This window comes from Ptychodera flava, chromosome 11, assembly GCF_041260155.1.
Source record: "Ptychodera flava strain L36383 chromosome 11, AS_Pfla_20210202, whole genome shotgun sequence".
Classification (NCBI taxonomy): Eukaryota; Metazoa; Hemichordata; class Enteropneusta; family Ptychoderidae; genus Ptychodera; species Ptychodera flava.
Genome location: NC_091938.1, coordinates 4,303,977 through 4,326,092, shown reverse-complemented (window position 1 = coordinate 4,326,092; position 22,116 = coordinate 4,303,977). Strand labels below are relative to the sequence as shown.

Below are 22,116 nucleotides of genomic sequence, written 5' to 3'. Positions count from 1 at the left end.
CAATATAATAACCAGAGTGATATCATAGCTACAGTAATATCAAATGTGATATCTGTACTACAGCTCACACCATAGCCACAGGAATATCAAATGTGATATCTGCACTACAGCAATATAATAACCAGAGTGACATCATAGCTACAGTAATATCAAATGTGATATCTGCACTACAGCTGATCTCATAGCCACAGGAATATCAAATGTGATATCAGTACTACAGCAATATAATAACCAGAGTGACATCATAGCTACAGTAATATCAAATGTGGTATCTGCACTACAGCTGATATCATAGCCACAGGAATATCAAATGTGATATCAGTACTACAGTGATATCATAGCCACAGTAATATCAAAACTACAGTAATATCAAATGTGGTATCTGCACTACAGCTGATATCATAGCCACAGGAATATCAAATGTGATATCAGTACTACAGTGATATCATAGCCACAGTGATATCAAAACTACAGTAATATCAAATGTGATATCTGCTCTACAGCGATATCACAGCCACAGTATTATAAAATGTCATAGCTCTAGTGATATCAACGTGTCAATGCTATCATTGCTACAATAACATAAGAGATCAGATATCAAATACTACATTTATCACTACTATGGCTTGTAGAAGATTGTATGACACACACAGTTCAACTACATACCAAAGATTATGTACATGTGGTGTAAAAACCACTCCAGATGCTTTATTGATCGAGCTATTTTATTTTTCTTTCTTTGTCATCAACAGGCAGTAAGAAATACCAGATCATGACTCTTTTAGAATATTTACATGTTATAGATCACTTTCCAGGGCATAGTTGACAAAATTTCTATCATAATGAAATTTATTTAACGGAAGGAACTGTTTGCGTATAATCTACAGGCATTCAAACTAAGGTACTAATTTTTTGACAGAAAAATGGATTTCTGCAGTATAGAATAAATTCAAGTAATTACACTGGCCAAAATAAACGCCTTTACCAACTCTCATATTCTCTATATTGCTTGCCCCTTCCCAAAAAGACAAAACTTATAATGCCACAGCAAATTTGGTGTTTCTGAAACCAATGAACATTTACAGGCTTCATATATATTTGTCAAAATTGTCACTCATTTCTGTGCACTTCTCAGAAAATATCATTTCTGAATGTGACCCTGAACTTTTCACATGCTCTGGTCAGCTTTCCAAGTCTTGTTGTTTATTATCTTGCTTGTGTGGACTGGCGCTGTCTGCTGAGTTATCGTAGAGAGTGAGCTGTGTCATGAAGCCGCCATCAACCAGTGGGCTAAAAATACAGACAATATGAAATATCATCTGAAGGTATTTTCTGCTCTCACCTTATGGGATACTTACACTTTCCACTATTTCTCCGTTTTTACTGGCTACTTCAGAGTCAGCCGAATGGAATTTTTCACAACAGTGATAGGGTTCCCTGTGGTGGTTGGCGTTGGAGACTGAAGATCTGGGATATCACTGCTGGGAAGCCTCTGTAAGAATAACATCCACATCAACAGTATGAAGGAATAAAACATGAGAAGGCTATCGTCTGTGACTTCATTAACCCTTTGAGTGCTGTAATTTTTCCCACCAAAATTTTAGTACAACATTTTACCAATTTTTATGAATTTTTCTGTAATTGTTTGATAATTTTGGACCAAATGGATATCACATTTCATTGGCTACAGTTTTATGCAAAAATTTGGCAAAATCTATAAATAAAGTTGACCAGGATTGTATATTTTAAAGGAGACAAAAATTGACTGTGACGCTCAAAGGGTTAACAGTGGTCAATCCCGAAAACATGCAGTGCAACTCTGTTTCTGAAATTTCAAGTATCTCTGAAATCTAAGATAAAAATTTGCAAGCTAAACAAGTACTTCAATTGCAAAACCCTTGATCAGCTGAATGCCTTGATGAAATTGATAATAACAAATGTCTGTAGTTACAGTCATTTAAAGATTAATTTGCAGAGCCAACTGTCATCAACTTGAAACCATTTACAAAGTTTGGTTCATTTCTGCTGTCTGTTATTATTAAAACTAAGCTGGCAAAATCTAAATTAAAGACAGGTAAGGCAAACAATCAACAAGTTGCACACATTTTTACATTAAATATTGTTGCACTGCGGAGCAATAATCAAATACAAGTATCATAATTTTGTAGAGTTTGAATAAAGAAGTCAGCTGCATGGAAACAAGAAGTGTCAGAACATTGACAGTATTGCCAAATGTTGGTATTGTCAAAAATGCTTCTCTAGGACAATGTCCTTGCAAACTTCAACTTTTAGTTTTGTGAACTGGTGAGTGGGCTGTGAGAACTCTGAACACATAATAACAGAACCATATATCCATCACACGCAATGCTCATGTAATCTCTACCATTTACAATCAAACAATGCTAACATGGGGTCCGTGTATGCCTCATGAGGATCTCCCTTCTTCTTTACAAAAACAAACTTTGTTCAGGAATTTTGTTATGGAAGTTTGGTGGTTCAATCTTTCAGGTTTGATACAAATTGGATCAGATATGTTTTTTCATATCAGATTCATGTGACTTCACCATGGCATTCTTTTGAAAAATATCATTGTTATTTGCTGACACCATCAGATTGTCTGCTGATATTATAAGTAGCTAGAATACTTTTCTGGTCCCACCTTTTTGTCGGCTGGTGTGATTGGTAGAGTATTTGGAGGGGTGACTTCATTGTTTGGACCATTATTCTGAAAAGAAAGTCAATCACATAAAATGAGTCAATGAATAAAATTCCAGCAAAACCAACAGTTCCAGAGGATGCCTTTGCAGGCTCTCTGGAACTAATACATTCAACTGATACAATAGAGTGTTCGGAAACAAATACTGAGTCACCATTGAGATACTCTACATCTAGATAATGCAAAGCTGCAAGCTGTGGTATGAGGAGAAGCAAACATTTTTCTCTGCTGTTCATGCAGTTCAGAAATCCTTTTACAGGGGTAAGCTGAGACAGTGGATAAGACATCCATTGCCCAGTACAGCAGCATGCACACAGGGTTGACATGAGTGAAGACTAGAGGATGGAAAACGTTTGACACAAACTAAAGGGGTTATCCAGGTGTCACTGGGATTGAACTCTTTCCCTAACCAAAAGGATGTATCCCTGGTGATACAGGCAAAACGTTTATTTCTACTAACATTCGCTCTTGCCACTTAAGCTTTGCGGGACATTACACCTGCAGAGACTGTTCCTTACCAGGCTTTAGTACAAGCCTATTCATTTCAACAAACCGGTACGACTAGTGTAACTGTGATGGGCAGTGTAAGTTTATTGGCAAATTGAAATCTGTTTAACAAAACAGAATCACCATCACACCATCTACTGCTAAAATCACTACGTATTCTTTGTTTATGCAGAGTGTATTGATGAATATTGTGTGCATGTTTGGAGACTATTCATGTACGTCAGACCTTGCATTATATACAACACATCTATACATTAAATACACACCGATTCTAAACTCGGACTGGAACTGTTTTGTTTTCTCTTCTTGGCTGACTCTGACATTTCATCGGTTGGAGAAAGGGATCTTTTCTTCATTGAACTGGTCACATCATCTTGTGGTGACACAGATTCCCCCCTTGCATCAGGTTCTACACTTGGAGATGTACTATCTCCTTTCCTTTTCTTTGCAGAATCGATCATTTCGTCTGTTGGAGACAAGGATCTCTTCTTCACCACTCCATCTCTGGTCCTCTTCCGAGTTGTTTCTGCTGATGTAGGTGTAGTTCCAAGGCTTGTGGTGGATCCTATCACCGGTATCTGTGCTGCTTGCTCTGACTTGTCAACTGTATTCTCACTCCCTTCAACAACCTGTCAACAATTGAAGATCCTTTTGAATTTTTCTTAGTCATTATGAGACTGTTCAAAAATACTCTGAAGGTTTTGTACCTAATTACATGTTGTCTTAGACTGGTTGGTATTTGGTTTTTGTTTCAATAAAGATCAGGAAGTGAATCACGTATTCAAACCTCTTCTATGTGCCAACTATTTTTCTTTCTCATTGAAACCTCTCATATTATACCTTGCCTGAGTGTAGAAGAAATTTGGGAATTAATGCCTTGAGAACACGCTGTTGTTTGAGATCACACCATAATTGAGGAAACAAACCCAAGGACTGGAGGCAAGTCTAACCTTGTCTGCAATGTACTTGTCTATCTGGTCATACATTCAAGTTTAACTGCCTGACTACCAAAATGTAGTAAAGTTGCTGTATCAAATATACTATGAACAAGTACAGGATCTCACTGGAATTTTCTGACACTTTGGTATGAAGTAATTCACCATGGAGCCTGATATTTCTGGCATTCAAGGTACAGGGTTAATATTTCTTTGATGTGTTAGTTTCAAATGATTAAGCAGGAGCTATGCTGTGTGATACTGCTTGTCAGTCATGAATGAAGTTTGCATGGACAATTTGTATATTGTGGTATGCTTTCTGACATATCAATCAAACCACATTAGACTGACAACACTCTCTTAATGACTGACAAACTTCTCTTAACCACTGGAAAACTTGCTTGTAAACTGCAAATCTCTAAGACACTCAGAAGTTGTTGCCTTGAAAAACCACATACATTTTCAAATATGTATGTATGCATTGCACAATAAGGAATTCTGAATGATTTTGATACTGCGTACACTGAGCTATGAACACATTCAGAATCTGACCTCAGAGCACTATTAATACCCATTCTGGGGTTAGTGGGTTATGCATACCTCATCCTGTAATTGGGCTAACGCCTGTTGGATGATGGACTGAATAAAAAATAAAACTTCTAAATAAATGCACAGAGGGATTCCATCTGCTTATGAATTTCTCTATGAAATTACCTTGCTATCTGTATTTTGGCCATCATTTGTTTCCTGTAAGCTTGACTGAGGAGGTTCAGCTTGTGTTTTCACATCTTCACTCTTTGCTCCACTCACTTCAATTCCACCCAGGTCAGTTTTGCTGGATTCTCTACTGACACTTGTATTAAAACTTTCATCCCTGCTGACATCGTTGCTGGAATCATCAGCTGGCATCCATTCCGGTTTGGGTGGATTTGCTGTTCCTTGTGTACGTGTCGGAGTGTTTTGATTGCTGCTTGTGCCATCTCGAGTTGGTGTGTTACTTCCATCACCAATGTTACTCAGTTTCTTCTTATTACTCCTTAAGACACTTTGAGGTAGATACTCTCCAAGCTGTTTCCTGTAAAAATGGGGATTAAAGATGTTTTAATTTTGGCACTTTTTATAACAGAGATCATTTAACTTCATAGCAACCTTAAATCTGTTCTACCCTAGCTACATTAAGGAGAGTAATTACAGTGAAATGTGTCTACAACAACACTTCTTGGAATGGGATAAGAATACTTCAGACAGGTGTTCATGATAATAGACAGGTAAAGTAGTCACTTTTGACTTGAAATCTAGTCTTCAAATAGAAGGAAAAGTTAAAATGTTTTTGTTATCTTATATCTTTTGCATATACAATGCAAGATCCGAGGTACATGAATATTCCGCATTGATTAAGGGTCATTAGCATAGAATTTTAATACCGAAATAATGCTCATTAATGTAATCTGCATATTTGAATATCATTATACCTCGCATCTTGCACTACTAGCTTTTGCATCAAACTTTGAGATTTATGCCAGTGTATGTACAGAACAAATAAATCAATTATTATAAGAATAAAATTCTCAATGATCCACGTAAATCTTTTCAGCTTATTTACATCTACTTGTTAGAGGTGTACAATGATGGTCTCTTTGGTGTTGTCTATGAATACCTTAGTACTGATATCACTGTCAGTTTTAGAAAATTCACAAAATGACCAGGAACTCTTGATCACTTCTCAGCTGTATCATCCTTAGACCCTGTAAATGACTGCCTGTACATTATAGTCACACAGATATTTCAAATAACTTAAAAAACAATGAAAAAATTACCAAATCTCTGAAACGATAACTGTGTTTTCATGTTTTGTGTTATTCTTACAGTTGTATTATTTTGGTAGTATGTTTTTTACTAATATTGTTCTAACTTAACAGCAACTGCTAAACTCACAAAGAACATGACAGCTTTACAGCGGAAGACTTACTTTCTGACATGTTTGGCTTCCAGTTTCATTCCTTCTTTGTGCATATTAATGGTGAATGCCTGTCTGTATACCGTATCAGTGAAACTCTGGATGTCAAATGTCAAATCCACATTCACGTTTTCAAGCTTTTCAAAGGCCAGACCAATAAACCACATGCAACACAAATCTGGTCTGAAAATCAGAGAAGAGGCATATGCTTAGCTACATACATGTAATTACTGACTCAATCAGGATTAAAAAGGCTAGTAGCAGTTATTTTTTACAATCTTTTTTCACAATTTCATTTTTTAAAGACAACTGCAGTTTCTCCATCTCCTTCCAAAAGCACGTTGAGGCACAATGTGGAGATTGTCAACTCAGCCTGTACATGTATAGACTGTTTTGTAATTGTTGAAAAGTGAAATCTGGTCCAGACTAGAATTACAACGTAAACAACAACACTGCATTTTACATTCATAGACACTTTGTAGCAAAGTGAAACAGCTAGAGTTACAAATGTACAATAAAATTAGTCAAAATATCATGAAGAGTTACAGCTATTGGCCTTTTTATGATAGTTAGTCCTGTGTCCATGGAAATCACAGAGATGTTACAATCAGCACTCAACAAGGTACAGTATATTGTCCAAGGTGCCACACCATTTCATTAGATGGCTTTGATGAAAACAAATTGTTTCCATGAGTTTGAATTGAAGTTGTTTCTTGGTTTGACATGTACATTACTGTTCCATTGCAAAATATATGCAAACCTTTAAAGCACCATTAGCTGTATCTTTTGCATTATTTCATAAGATTGTTTGAAATCAAACATTGGCGATGAACGCACAACTTGGGTTTTAAAAACTAGATAATGGCCACTGCACATATCAGTGAAATTGTCTGAATCTAATTTCAAACATCTCTCTGAAGATTGTATGGTATTATTTTGATTTAATGATAACATGAAAAACAGTACGGCTAATGGGGCTTTAAATGTATGATTTTTTAACCATCAATAGCTCATTCTGGCTTTGATTATCATTTGAAGATCAGAATACAGTTCATGTGTATTTGAATCAGGTTGACTTACCCATTTTCATCAGTCTTTTCAGTTTTCACCGGTGAGAAGGCTTTAGGATTGACATGGGCCATCTTGATGAATGGACTTCTTTCCAGATTCCCTGTCAGAATACGGATCTTGGATTCCACTAGACCAATCCTAAATCAATAAAAAGACACCATGGTTGAGCAAAATACATATCATTAACCATAAAAGAACCTTTACATCAAATGCAAATATTGCCACTTTATATCCAGCCACTATTTTGTACAAGTACAAACATGAAGTAAGTATCCATTGGTTGCAAGCTTACAGAAGTTGACCACTTCATGGATAAGCTCAAAATTAAAGTTGACATACCACAGAGGTCCTATCAAGAGTGACAAGACAGGTTTTTTGGTAAAAACAAAAGGCCTTTTAGAGTCTGTGGAAGGGAAACTTACCATTCAAGTTGATGTTCCTCTGTTGTGGCACTGGCACTTAAAACAATATAATGCCTGAAATGTCAAAATAAACACACTCTCAATAACAATTATCCTGAACTCTTAGTTGCACTGTGTTCACTAACACACAGGATTTCTAAACTGTATGAATCACCTTCAGAATGTCTGGAAAGTTCCATAGGTCAGTCCTACACTAAAACATTTGTTTTATGAAATTCTCTTCAGTCATAGAGAATACATGTGACTCAGTGGTGCACTGTATTGGCTTGGAGGGAAGCCTCTTTTCCAGAATGCAATGAAGGCATGCCAATTTTTATACCTGAGCTGATAGTTTGCACTGTGTATATATAGTTCAGCACTGTTAAACCTCTACCACAAAACGAATTTATCAGCAACCGTAACGAAAATGGGCAAAAGAGTCTCTTTGTAGAAATTTAAGACTTTAGAAAAGGATAAGATGAAGGAAAGATGATTGTCCGGACTGTATAATTACTGAATATGGTTGTCTTGGTTTTACGATGCAGTCATGAATCAGAAAATTGCTGTTCAAAGAATAAGTCCATTCATATTTTGTGCTACATTTGAATTTAAAGTGAACCAGTAAAAGATGCTAGTTTTTTGGTGACAAAAAAGAAGGGAAAATTGTCAAAGTCTGTTCGGATGTATGAGTAACAGCATCATGTCTTACTTGTACTTTTGGAAAAAGTTGGTTGGTTCAAACAATTTGGACCACTCTGCTCTTCTCAAATGAATTTCCTCTGTGATAGCCAGACCTGTAATGAAACCAACAAATTATCAAATCGTGTCTGTTCAATGGATAACAAAGGACAATGACTTGACGCCCTGTGTCACTCAGACAGGTATTTCAGAGAGAACATGACATCACTGATCTAGACTGGGCCTGGGAAGAAACTCTTTGTATTAATAAGAGATCAATGTAAATTTGGAGCATTCATATTTTACGAAGACAACAGACTATTATCCCAGAATAGATGAGTCCCCTAAAACATTTTTCTTCCTAAGTTCACAACTCTCAGGTTGCATAACCTAAGTATCAGCAGACAATGATGTTCTTACTCGACAAACTCACCTTGTTTAAATTCCTCAACCAATACAGCCTTTGTCGACTGAGTGACATTGTATGTGGAGTTCTGATGTGGGTAAGCTGGCGTGATAATCGGCATAAGATGAAACCGATCAGTTGGGTTTACCTGCATGGTGAGAAAAATACATGTTGAAATATATTCAGACGTATCTCTAATGTTGAGTATAACACGAGGACTAAACCAGAGAATAAGAGTGTCAATAGATTGTCTGACTTACCCTTGGATCCCATACTGGCATGTTCAGTTTGTTTTCACCAGTTGGCTTCAGGAGAACTGGTTGCGGCCATTCCCTACATCAAATATAAGCACAATGCTGAATGTTCGTTGCTTTGCTTTTCAAAAACGCCAGCATTTTTCAGAGTACACAACATCATAATGTATAACATTACTATTCTGAGAAACACTCTAGACATATTGTCACTAGACTGCATATATTAACCCCATACTCATTCAAAGTTAGTTAGTTTTTATTGCCCAAGGCTTTCATACCAAAAAAATTTTGAAACATTAATTTTTTTACTGGATAGGTACTTTTCGGGTCAGACTCTTCCAACACTAAAAGTAATACTATTGCATTTCAACACTTTGAGGGTCATCCTTCATGGTTACAAAAATCAATAAACTGGTATTTCATATCAAATATCTCTGATATCTGATCTGCAGTATCATTACTGGCATGTCTGTAATATCATCAAGAAACTCAGGCATGACCAATAAACATAAAAAAACTGGCATGTTGTCCAAGACACAGCATTAAAATAGTATTCTAAATTCAAGCCAATATTTCAGAATCTAAATGAGAACATTTTGCTTACCATCTGGAAAACACAAGGAAAAACTTATATACAATGGTAGAGGCAGCAGCATTTGGATAAAGCTGGCAGGTTCTAGCGACAAGCATGGCCCACGATACACCACCAAGAAATCCAACCACATTGGAATAGATACCATGATCTGGTGAGAAACACAAACAAGAGTGAAATATCCATGCTCTGTGCTAAGAGTACAGAGTCCTTCCCCAATAGTGCTCTCACTACAACAGATTACTTTGAAGTAGTTTGTGTTTGATCTCATTTTGAAAGACAGTAATCTGCTTATGAAAGTGCATGTTTTTATACACAGAAAAGCGACCTAGCGGCCGATATAGCTCCGCTGTGTTTATGTAGAGAATAACTATTTTTGACACATGTTGATGAAGAAGGTGGAAATCTTTGATAGCTCAATGCAGTGGCCAGAAAAAAGTGGCTAAAATAGCTGAAAAAATACACAATAGAACATTTCATTGTACTTTGAATATATCACATTGGATCATCCCCAAGAACATGTCAACCAAAGCTATCCGATGAGTAGTGTTTGGAGAATAAAATTTTCTGACCAAAAATGGCAACAATCGCCCCAAAAAAATAAAATTTGCAGATTTCATCATAATTTCAAAAGATCAAATTTAGTTCATCTATAGAAACCTGTATACCAAATTTGAAAGCTGTTGAACAGTACTTTTTGAGAAACACATTTTTTAACCAAAAATGGAAAAAATTGACCCAAAAATTCAAATTGCAGATTTCATCATAATTTTCAATAAATATTATTTAGTTCATCTATAGAAACCTCTATACCAAATTTCAAAGCTATCAGATGAGTAGTTTTGGAAATACACATTTTTTGACCAAAATGGCAAAAATTGCCCCAAAAATACAAAATTACAGATTCATCAGAAATTCAATAAATATTACTAAGCTCATCTGTAGAAACCTGTATACCAAATTTCAAAGCCATCAGACCAGTACTTTTTGAGAAAGACATTTTTTGACCAAAAATGGCAAAAATTGCCCCAAAATTACAAAATTGCAGATTTCATCATAATTTCAATAAATATCATTAAGGTGATCTGTAGGAACCTGTATACCAAATTACAAAGCTATCAGATGAGTAGTTTTGGAAATACACATTTTTTGACCAAAAGTGGCAAAAAATGCCCCAAAAATACAAAATTGCAGATTTCATCATAATTTCAATAAATATCATTTAGTTCATCTGTAGGAACCTGTATACCAAGTTTCAAAGCTATCAGATGAGTACTTTTGGAAATACACATTTTTTGACCAAAAATGGCAAAAATTGCCCCAAAAATACAAAATTACAGATTTCATCAGAAATTTAATATATATTACTTAGTTCATCTATAGAAACCTGTATGCCAAATTTCAAAACTATCAGACCAGTACTTTTTGAGAAATACATTTTTTGACCAAAAATCACAAAAATTGCCTTAAAAATGCAAATTTGCATATTTCTGCACAATTTGAACAAATCTGAATTAGATCATCCCTAGGGACATATGTACCAAATATCAAAGCTATCTGACTGGTAGTTTTGAAGGAGAAGATTTTTAAAGTTTTTTTACCAAAAATGAAAAAAATTGCCTTAAAAATACAAATATGCAAATTTCACCACAATTTAAACAAATCTGTCTGAAGTCACCCTAAGTAAACTGCATATCAAATTTCAAAGCAATCAGACAAGCAGTTTCAGAGAAGAAGATTTTTTTACCAAAAACACCAAAAATGCCCCAAAAATACAAATATGCAAATTTCACTACGATTTGAACAAACTTAAGTGAGGTCACTCCAAGTGAGCTGAATATAAATTTCAAAGCATTTGGACTTGCGGTTTCAGAGGAGAAGGCAATTGTTGACGGACGACGACGGACGACGACGGACGACGACGACGACGACGGACGACGACGGACGACGACGGAAAATCAACCTATTTGATAAGCTCCGCGTCGCTGACAGCGGAGCTAAAAAGGTTGCAGAGATGAAATTATTATCAGCTATGACTTCACAAATACTAGCAGCATTTTCAAGTCTCTTGTCTATACATGTTACATGCAATCAATGAAATTAATTTCAATGGTATGAAATGAGGCACCCATTCATAAAATACATGGGGCTATAATTTAAAGATTTCTTTGAGTACTTTAATATCATTCACTCATTTGCTTGTCTGTTTGATTATTCTGATTCGTCGTCTCATGAGGACAGTAACTGGAATATTCCATGATTAGAAACTCTGGGAAAAGACAGCATAAGCAGTATGCATACAGTACATGGAGAGTGCTTGCTTATGAACATGACACCATGGTGTAAATCCATCATGCTTTGATCATTAGACTTGTCAGCACTGCCACAACATCCTTTTCAAATACCATTGAATTTTAAAATGCTCTAATCAAAGTTGACCGGATATTTACTAGGAAGTTTATCTTCATACTCACTTTTTGCCCATATCTTGATAGCCCTGAGTGCAAGCCTGAAACTGTCTTTATTTGGAACTAAATTCAAAATTTCATCAGTCACTCTGCATCCTGTAATAGATACAACATTAGTATTCAATCAATACATTTCGTAACATATGTTGTGTATATCACAAATCAAATGTGCAAGCTCAGGGGTGTTTTCCTCAGTCTCTTGTCAAACAGTTTATGTGTGGAGTACTTCTGGAGATAATTTTGTAACTTGGCAAAGTGCCTGCAAACACAGCAATACAAGACACCATGTCCCAAATTTATAAACAAGTGATCATTTCCAGTCACTTTTAACTGTTTTTAATGGATTTTCCAAAAAGTCCTGTGGAAATGATGAAAAACGCTTATCTGGTCTTTTGTTTGTATAACCTCATGGCTGATAATTGTCATAGTATTGAAATAAAATTGAAAGTGAAGAAATTACTGTTTTTAATAGGCAATTTTCCTTGAAATACATGACCGTGTAAAGAATATATGCTAAGTGTTTAAGAGTAAATTTCTTTTCAAAAAATAATTTAATTTGTGACCAAAGGATTTTTATTCTTTGAGTTTACAAATTCAAACATTGCAATTTGTTCAATCATCTTGTGCAGTGCAAAATTTATAAAATGACTGAAAAACAAAAAAAAATGGCAGAATTACAGTCTTTGTGATGTAAAATTATGGGTTGACATCACGATAACTGTTAATCTGTTTGAAGTACTAATATACTGTAATTTAAAAAGAAAATTCATGCAGAAACGGTAAAATATATTGTCAGCAATGTAGTGTTAATTTTGACTTTACATCAAAATATGCCTTTGCTGGATACCAAATATATAGAGCGAAATATCAGCCATGTTCAGCAAAATCAACACAACAGCATTGATCCTTTTCTAATTTGATTTGATTTGTTTCTGTTATCCTTGTATGACAGTCAGTACAATATGGAACTTGAACAACACTGTGAATAAGTATGTTGTAAATGAAATGGTGTGGCTGCATCCACATGCAGCAATAGGAGAGCCTTTGTCTCTCACCCTCATTTCCAACCTGTCCATCCCTGAAAAAATAGTTTGGTCTTATATTTATAATGTTAATAATTTCTGATTTGTTAAAATGTGCGCATCTCAAAAACTTTTGATCATAAACATTTTCATTGTTTTTATAGCTGACCAATCAGTTAACCTGTTTATTTGAATATTTGCGCATTTTTCCTCAGTATTTGACATTTTCTGAATACCTTCTTATTCAGTTTGTCATTTTCTAAAAGTTTAAATGCTCCATTGTGTGTCGACGGTCAAGCTTTCCACAAGCATCAAATGTGGTACTTCATATAGGAGGGTCTGCCTCTAGAGGGCGGGCATCATGAACACTCCAGTGTTTGTTGGTTAATTCCTCCACGCAAACTTCTGATTGTACTGTAAACATTGAACATGGCCGACGTCCGATTTTCCTGTCTAAAACTTTCACTCATTTTCGTTCATATGACTCTGAAACTCCAGGAAACGATTGGGAAGAAAGGGTTATCTTGAAATATTGAGGTACTCGCCGATATTTTGCAAATTAAATGAGAAAAAATGCAAGGAAAATGCCGACAGGCTTACACAATGACAGTTTTCAGACTCGGAGGCATATGATCATCTCTGCAGATTATGCAACAGGCCAGATCACGTGAGGCCATGAGGGGATATCCACGCAACTCAGTACCAAACACTAGCGCTCACAGAGTGAGCAAACACAAAGTGAGTACCCTAACGTCAGCTCAGTAGTCTGTAATAGATTGTAGTCAACTAAGAAACCTTGGAGAAAGGCTTAACACTGTGGCTATGCCGCTAAGTCCCTTTTGATTTTTGTCATAGCTCAAAATCGTTCTCCCACACCTCAACCTGAGCCATGAACACCCCCACCAGTTTATGATATGACCCATCACAATGGCATGACGTCAACGGATCTTGACAGACGGAAGTCTTGACAGACGGAAGTTCTTGACAGCAGCATATTGGTTTTCAACTCTAATACCTTCTCTGTCTATAAATAGACACGAGAAGGTAAAAATTAGCAAATCAGACTTTTGAGACTCTGGGAATTTGATGGCATCTTTTTACCCTTATCCTACATCCACACAGAATACACATGTTGATGATGTTACATGAAATCAGTGTAGAGTCTCTAAAATTTCTGATCAGACTTACAAGTTTTCTAAACATAGGGCCAAAGTCCCTGAAGCTACTATAGACATGGATACAAAATTAAGTATTCCTGACTGTATGAAATTATCTCACTAAGGTCATCCTCCGGACAAGTAAACTAAATATTAAAGCTGTCTGACCAGCGGTTTTGAAAGAACAAGCAACTCAACAGTTGACAGAGCTCTGTTGAGTTATGTAGAGAATAACCTTTTGTGACACATGTATTGATGAAGAAGGTGGATATCTTTGATTAACATTGTGAGTTCTGTTTAATAAGTTGAGTACATACTCAGAGAAAGCACACTGAAGAGACAAACGTTTGAAACTTAAGAAGTTCAAGGTCATCAAAAGCATTATAAGGAATCATGTTACACTTTCATTGCACTGTTTACACAGATTGCATAATTGCTATAAATAGCACATGAGGAATCTTTATACAGCCCAGCTTTACCATAAAAACCCTATCACTTTGACCACTCTTTTAATTGACCACTCTATTTTTTTCCTCAAAAAGTAATTTTATTTTATCCTTACCAAGTCAACCATAAATGGAAATTAGAACTTTCCCTGTCTCTATCTCTATCTCTATCTCTTTCTCTATTGACTATTTTGAGCAATTTCTTTTAGATAACATACGGGCACAATAAATGACGGTTCAGAATATGTCAAAGTTGGGATTCAGGAAAGTTGCCTTTACATGTTTTAATCCTCCAAGATGGTAAGCATTTCACTATGAACTGTCAAAAAAAGTTGAACTTTCTGATAATTCTACACTAAAATTATTTTGGCTTTGATGATTTCCTAATTAATTCAATTATTTAAAATCATATTAATTATTTTTTTCTGGGTGAATTGATAGGTTTATACAGTACAAGAATTACATACAATGTAAGTCAAATTTTGACCAAAAATGACAAAAAAATTCCTTAAAAATACAGATTTGCATATTTCATCACAATTTGAACAATCTAAGTTGGGTTACCCCTAGGGACCTGTATACCAAATAACAAAGCTGTCCGACTAGCGGTTATGAAGAAGATTTTTTACCAAAAACACCTTTTTTGGCATTAATTTGCCTATTTTCAACAATATCAAAAAATTAAAAAAAATAGTTTCTCAAAATCGTATTTTTCATCTACACAACAAATATCAAATCAGTAAGTACTGCGGTTCTCAAGATATTTGAGTGGACGGACGCCTCACAAACGGACATACATACATACATACATACATACATACATACATACATACATACAGACTGACGACGGACGCCGGACGGATACCCATCCCAATAGCTTCTATAGACTATAGTCTATAGTAGCTAAAAACTACACAACCAGTGTTGGTTGATTTTTCTAGTCAATGATAGTACTCAATGATATCCCTCATATCCCACTCTTAATACCACATATTCCATAACACTAAGGATACAGGGATTTCAACGTGTCTTGGGTACAGGTATTCGGACAAAAAAAATTTCCAGTACTTTTTTAAGGGGTGTAATGCCTACAACCGTTTTTCCACTAAAATTCTGTTCAACAGTGTTGTGTCTGCAGGAAACCTGACATACAAAAAGGACATGAGGGTGCACTGGTTAAACCATCTGAACTATATCTTGCAGGGAGATGCAGATACTAACCATTCAAACTACGTATACATCTTTGATCCAGGTTTTTCAGAAGATTGTCATCTGCCAAGTCTTGATTTTCAGGAACTTGAGCCAAGGCTAATCTGGCAAACGTCATATCAATCTGAAGATAACAACAAAGGAACTGTTGTTATCATCAAGACCATAGATAGTCCATTAAAGTTTGTTTGATGTGAGATACTACTTATATCGTTTGACATGTCGAAAAATACTGAATGAGTGGGTGACCATGCGTATATTCTACCCCAGTTTTAGACACAATAAGTGAAATCATCGCAATAATGAATTAATGGTCATGACCATTAATTCATTTTTGCGATGGTTTCATTTTATTTGAATTACATGAATTTTTTTCAAGCTATTTATTTATATGTTAATAACCACACAAAAGAACACATTTTCATAACAAATGGTATGCAAATTGTTTATTGTTATGTAAATCGGCTGTCCTTTGTTTTTCAAAGCTTTGGAGAACACTGTAGTTCTAATTTGACAATAACAGTTCTTACCTCTATACCATCAAATACCATTTTGATGACAGGTACAAACGCCTCTTCAACTGCCTGCAAAGTGAAGGTACACAAAGCAATTCTGTTTTTGTATTAAATTTTGCAAAAAACTTTCCCTTACTTCTTTAGGCTGAAATTCTACATGGTAAAATTAACAATATCTAGCCCTTTCAACCCCAAAGGTTGGCACAATCCTGTTGTTTTCTACGGCAAAGCTGGAGCTCTGTATTGCAAAATGGCTTGAACTGTTTTTTTCTGGTTATGAAGTTTGCCTTGTGAGAATGTACTTGGAAATTGAGGTTTGCAAATATTAGGAAGTGTGACTTACCCTGAGATCTCTAGCTTCTGGTTGCTGCTTTAACAATTCAAAAAATGAAGAAAAGAAGTCTGCTCTGTCTACATTACGAGGTGCAACACAGAGGGCGTCAATATCACCACCTGAGAATGGACACAAAACCTGTTTTAAAACAGAGAACTACCCACCCTCATCTGTGAAATGAAGTATCTTTGATCATTTCAAGAAAGGCTCCTGTTGTCTTCAGCTCCAATCTATATGCATGTGACAATCTAAATGCATACTACAATTTAAATGCACGCTACGAGGTTTTTCCTTGTCATACTTCCTGCTTTTTCTTATATTTGTCGTTACTTGTAATATACAAACCTACATGTTCAAAGGCCCAGCAACATGACAACAACCTTGCACTGCTTTCTGGAGAGGTAAATTCATGCTTTTGTACAATATTGCACAATATTGATGGAGAAGTCACAGTTTAAATACAATTTTAAACCTTCCCTGCTGGAGAGAAGCAAAAAGTTACAAATTACAGCACAAAATGCCAGTCATACTTTCACGTTTTGACAAAAGCATATTCCTTAATCCTAGCTCAACGCTCAGTCCACTGACATCAAGGCCTGAAGTGATTGTAACAAACCCAGCATTGATATCTGGTGAATTTGTCAGTTACACATAATTCTTACCTTTTGTATGGACTCCCAGTCTGTAGGAACCAAAGGTATAGATTTTGCCACCAACTGTCTCTGTCACACTAAGTGGCATGTTTTTAGACAAACTAACTTGCTTAATCCATTCTTTTACAAGTTTATTCAACTTGGCCAACACTTCCATTCTGTTTGGGGAAGAAGGTAGGCGTAATGTAATTTTGTACGATTAGTTGTACTTAATAAACATAGAGAAATTTACTAAACATACTTGTAATATTTCAACACAGCATGTAAATTATTTCAGAATTTACAACATTAGCAAAAACAGACATTTATTCTTGCCCTATTTTCTGCTTATACATGGACAATATTTAGAGTAATATGAGAGAAAATTTACAGAGAAGACTTCAGATGTACCTTGTCTTTACAACACAAATTATGGTGTTGCTCCATCATATGATTTACCAATATATTGGGTTGTCAGTGGATTAAAGGTACTGAACTTTTAAAATAACACATGATGAGGAAGAGAGATAAAGATACGAAGGAAGGCTTTTTAAGACTGTCTTGTCCAAATCAATCCTGAGGCACACTTACCGATGATTTAGTTCTATATTTGACTCAAAGACATCAAATGGAACAAGAGCCTCCTCAAGTTTCTTTGTCAATTCCAAATCAGCTGGCTTAGGGCTAGCCAGACTGATTGGTGAAGTTATGCCATAAGTCATTGGGGAAGACTCCATACTGCAAAATACAAATTTTAAAACAGTTTTTGAATCATTCCCACTGATTTTGATACTAAAATATGCTTTGTATATTGCAGTGTAGTTTTCCGCAACATGTATTTCAGCAGAGACCATATTTGTGTTGTTGCACAAAGTTCAAACATTTTCTGTGATAATTTAAATGGAGTGAATGTATTTTTTCCTTACATATTTTATAGATGTATATTTGTTTCAACTTTTCTTGGACGTATTTGTAATTAGGAATCATGAAACAATTACCCTATCATTTATCTTTCTTTGTAAAATAATTTTGGATTTACTGAATATCCAAGAAGTTACAATGCTAAACAGTGAAAGCTTATGCACCAATTTTACATGCTGTTGGTGTTTCTTTTTGTGCAGAACTTAGTGTATTTCACGCATTTCGCCTTCGCTTTTGGCAACAATGTACAATACCTGTCTGCAAAGAGTGTAATTTGCCATGTGAAAATCAATGAAGAATAGCAAGTTATAAGTAAAAGTTGCCAGCTTCACTACAGTAAAATACATGGGTTTGACTGCAGTATTCTGGAAATTCACATCTTCCATTGTTTACAACTGTGGGTTTTGCAGAAGATACATAGTAAATGATATGTAGCAGTCATACCACTTCTCATTCCCTCACAACTAACAGTTATTCTCATAATACTCTTGCAGAAGATTATAGTTCTCATGATAACGGACACAACAACCACTAGACTAAATTTTCATTACCGCATTTGTCGAATCTCAATTGAGTATGTCAATAACTGATGTGTTTAATTATCACGTCAATGAAAATCATGCATTCAAAAGTTGAAACTGTCACGGTGTAAAGCAACTGTCAATGTGTTGTGAACAAAAATGCAGTGAAGAAAAATCAAGTGCTAAAAAGTAAATACATATAGCTGTATAGGTACATAAACTTATAAAAGAAAATATACCACTCATAACCAGAAATACCTAAACTCTATTTCTGTTAATGCAAATGAATATAGCTGATTAATATAAATGAATATAACTGTCTTTTGATCAAATGTCATCACTCATTTCATTTGTGGCTTTGAAGTTAAATTCTTTCAACCCCCCCTCCACCTCCAGGTGTAGAGGATCTGTTTTACCATTGAAAACGATAGAATTGGACAAAACCACAGTGGCAAGGGGTAAATACCCTTCTCTTTCCATCATCCTGGGTATTCTCATGCCACCTTTATACTAAACAAATTTTACTTGGGACTACCAGCAATGAAAAACTAATTTTGCAAGCTTTACCTTTTGTCTGCATCTTGCACAAACCAAAATGTGTCAATAATTATCACCTAACTTAGATTTTACTCCCAAGCCTGAACACCCCTTTCCAACATGACAATGCTTACAGTAGTTTATTTTGCAGACCATGTCATGTTAACATCAGAGTATGCCTAGAATAGACTTCATGTATGTACATGGAGTACAAACACATAATAATTTCAATACTGTATGTTCTTTCTAGTTATAAGCTCCAGTTTTTTAAGTATTTTTAATTTCATAAAAGAAATATGTGCACAGAGTGCTTTGCTGTAATACCTGTTGCATGTCAGTACATTTGGCTTTGTACTGGTGAAGTATAAACACACTGAAGAAATTGATTCTACCAATGGTTGGGGGTCCAAGGGCTAATGTTTGATTCTCAGACACTCATGGTCTCAATGAATTATCCTGATTTAGGCTTAATAAGACACCATGCTTTATGTCATAACACTGCTGTCATTATTCTGTAATTTCAAGTTGCAAATTATTATTGATAAACAGTTTGATTCTATTTATTTACTGGGAATTTGTTGTGATTTTTTTAATGAATGTCTATTCTCGGTGGTCTGATGGATTAATACAATCCTGACAGCACATATATATAGAAGATTTGATCTCTGTATATGTAGCTCTAAAGCAATTCATCTGACAGCCGGCCAATTTCCTGACTAAATGTGGAGAAAAACAATGGAAATGATGATACTGATTAAATGTTGAAAAGTGATGCAATCATCCACTAAATGAACCTGGACTAGAAATCGGTGAAAAAATCAGATTTACTGCTGTCAGTCATTTAGCAATGAATTTGCTACATTCTTCATCGGGTTGCACAAGTGATATCACCAGCATAGACGATGCATTCATGTCAGCAACTTTCAGGTTAAGAGAGTGTACCAAGTGGGAAGCAGTTGTTGATAATTAATATGGGAGAGTGTCCATTCTGGAATTGCCTCTGGCACCGTTATTACCATTGCAGCTTCGACCTATGCAAGTATAGTTCTACCTTCATTATTCCAGGTCTGAACCTCGGACCATGGCTGTAACCCTAATTGCTGAGTGCTGATCTACGGTCCTCAACTTTCCCCGGCAATTTTGGGTGGCGGGGAAGGTGGCTTCTCCCCACCCAATATCGCCGAGGAAAGTTGTGGACCACGGAACCGCAGCACCCCTAACCCCAGTTGGATAATAAAATGGCGCCTTAATGCTAGAGGCATATGAAAAATGTATCCCTATGGATTTACTTTGCATATTTTTTACTGGTAAGTGGTTAGGGGATACGAATGTCTCTTCAATGAACTACGTACATGTATGATGTACACTGTACCTCAACAGCGAAATACATACCGTACGGTCCACTACAACTAAAGGGGAACAATTACACCAAACTATTAAACAGAAGAACGAAAGTTTCACAAACGTGAGGTCTACCCCTTCAAACTGTATTTAACATTGCAGAACTTGTTGGTTGACATGTTGTTGGTTTTCATTCACATTTGCCGCAGTTTCAACCACACATGACACCTTTCTCGTTTTGACAAAACAAAAGAAGTCAACAATTCAACCATTTCCGGTATACGTTATTTTGAACGGGATTAAAAACAACAGTACGAAGTATCATTTCTTATGCATACCTTGAAATTTTATTCCTGGTTACATTCTCACTCTTTCCAGCCCATCATTTGGCACGGCCTTGGGATAAGCTTCTACAATTTTAAGGCTTCATCACGGTTGGCATCATGCAAACATAATGGCGGACATATTGAAAAATTATGACAATCCCATCATGCAATATAGTACCCGAGTTAAGAGTGACGTTGGTGGCGCTGCACAAGATTTGCTTTGCTTTCCGGAGTACAAAGTTAATGGGTCACAAAAATAATATCTTTAGGACAATCATAAATGTTTGCCTATTATACGGATCGATTCCTCCTTTCTTTTACCCATTATTTTAATGAAGCAGTAGGGTAGTTTACTATGGAGAGAGAGAGAGAGAGAGAGAGAGAGAGAGAGAGAGAGAGAGAGAGAGAGAGAGAGTCGATAAAACCAATGCAACGGACAGCGCGGAGTGCCCCGAAGGTTTGGTTGGCGAGGGCATGAAGACCTTTTGATGGGGGGGGGTGTGTTTTAGGAGACACCAATAAAAACTAAGCCGCAGATGGCTTGACAGAAAAGAAATTGCAAGCTTGTGCAAGATAAAAATCCAGTAGTAACCTTCATGCGTTCATTTTTCAAGCATGCGCGTTGGCACAATTTTTCAGCTATAGATTTTCCGTTTCCGCTTTGGCCAATTTATAGAAGAATATTATGACATGATATGTTTCCTAATTTGCATCTATACAGTGTAATTGCATGATTATAGATAATTTAGTGAATACTTTGTAAACATCATCAGTCTTGTTCTTGGCCTCTACTACCTTCTTCTGCTCCCTATAGTTGTCAAAATGCTCAAAATCTTCATATGAAAGCATATCACCTGCCGTGTTTGTTGACAACAAAAGTTGGGTCCTCTATATTATGACTTGTCAATGACATTTGTATACATGGAAAAGAAGCACGCGTTGAGAAGCCAAAACGATGGACATTGTAGCAGGCATCAGATCATTATTGCGCAGTACTAAGATCATTAATACTTGAGTAGCAAATGTGAATTTGAATCTCAAAATTCAATACAGCTGTAAAATTCATGGGTTCAGAAGTGTACCTAGAATACCTGTAAAATATAAGTAAGACATTACTCCCCTGTATATTCATTTAATGCACAATGTAAACTGCTATCCTCAAGGCAATTT

The 22,116-nt window shown here is 35.8% G+C and overlaps 1 protein-coding gene across 1 annotated transcript; it reads right to left on the bottom strand.

The window, feature by feature from the left end:
* Positions 1 to 713: 713 nt before the first annotated feature.
* LOC139143327 (poly(A) polymerase beta-like) lies at positions 714 to 21,104 on the bottom strand. The gene is made up of 18 exons (XM_070713563.1): positions 20,959 to 21,104; positions 17,892 to 18,038; positions 17,331 to 17,479; positions 16,678 to 16,787; positions 16,350 to 16,403; positions 15,832 to 15,943; positions 11,992 to 12,081; positions 9,530 to 9,668; positions 8,932 to 9,004; positions 8,699 to 8,819; positions 8,297 to 8,381; positions 7,609 to 7,662; positions 7,196 to 7,324; positions 6,128 to 6,298; positions 4,873 to 5,233; positions 3,490 to 3,852; positions 2,660 to 2,725; positions 714 to 1,492 (listed from the first exon to the last, which is right to left on the bottom strand). Exons 2-18 carry the CDS (start codon positions 18,035 to 18,037, stop codon positions 1,388 to 1,390), a joined length of 2,328 nt encoding a protein of 775 aa, XP_070569664.1. The 5' UTR covers position 18,038; positions 20,959 to 21,104; the 3' UTR covers positions 714 to 1,387.
* Positions 21,105 to 22,116: the final 1,012 nt, after the last annotated feature.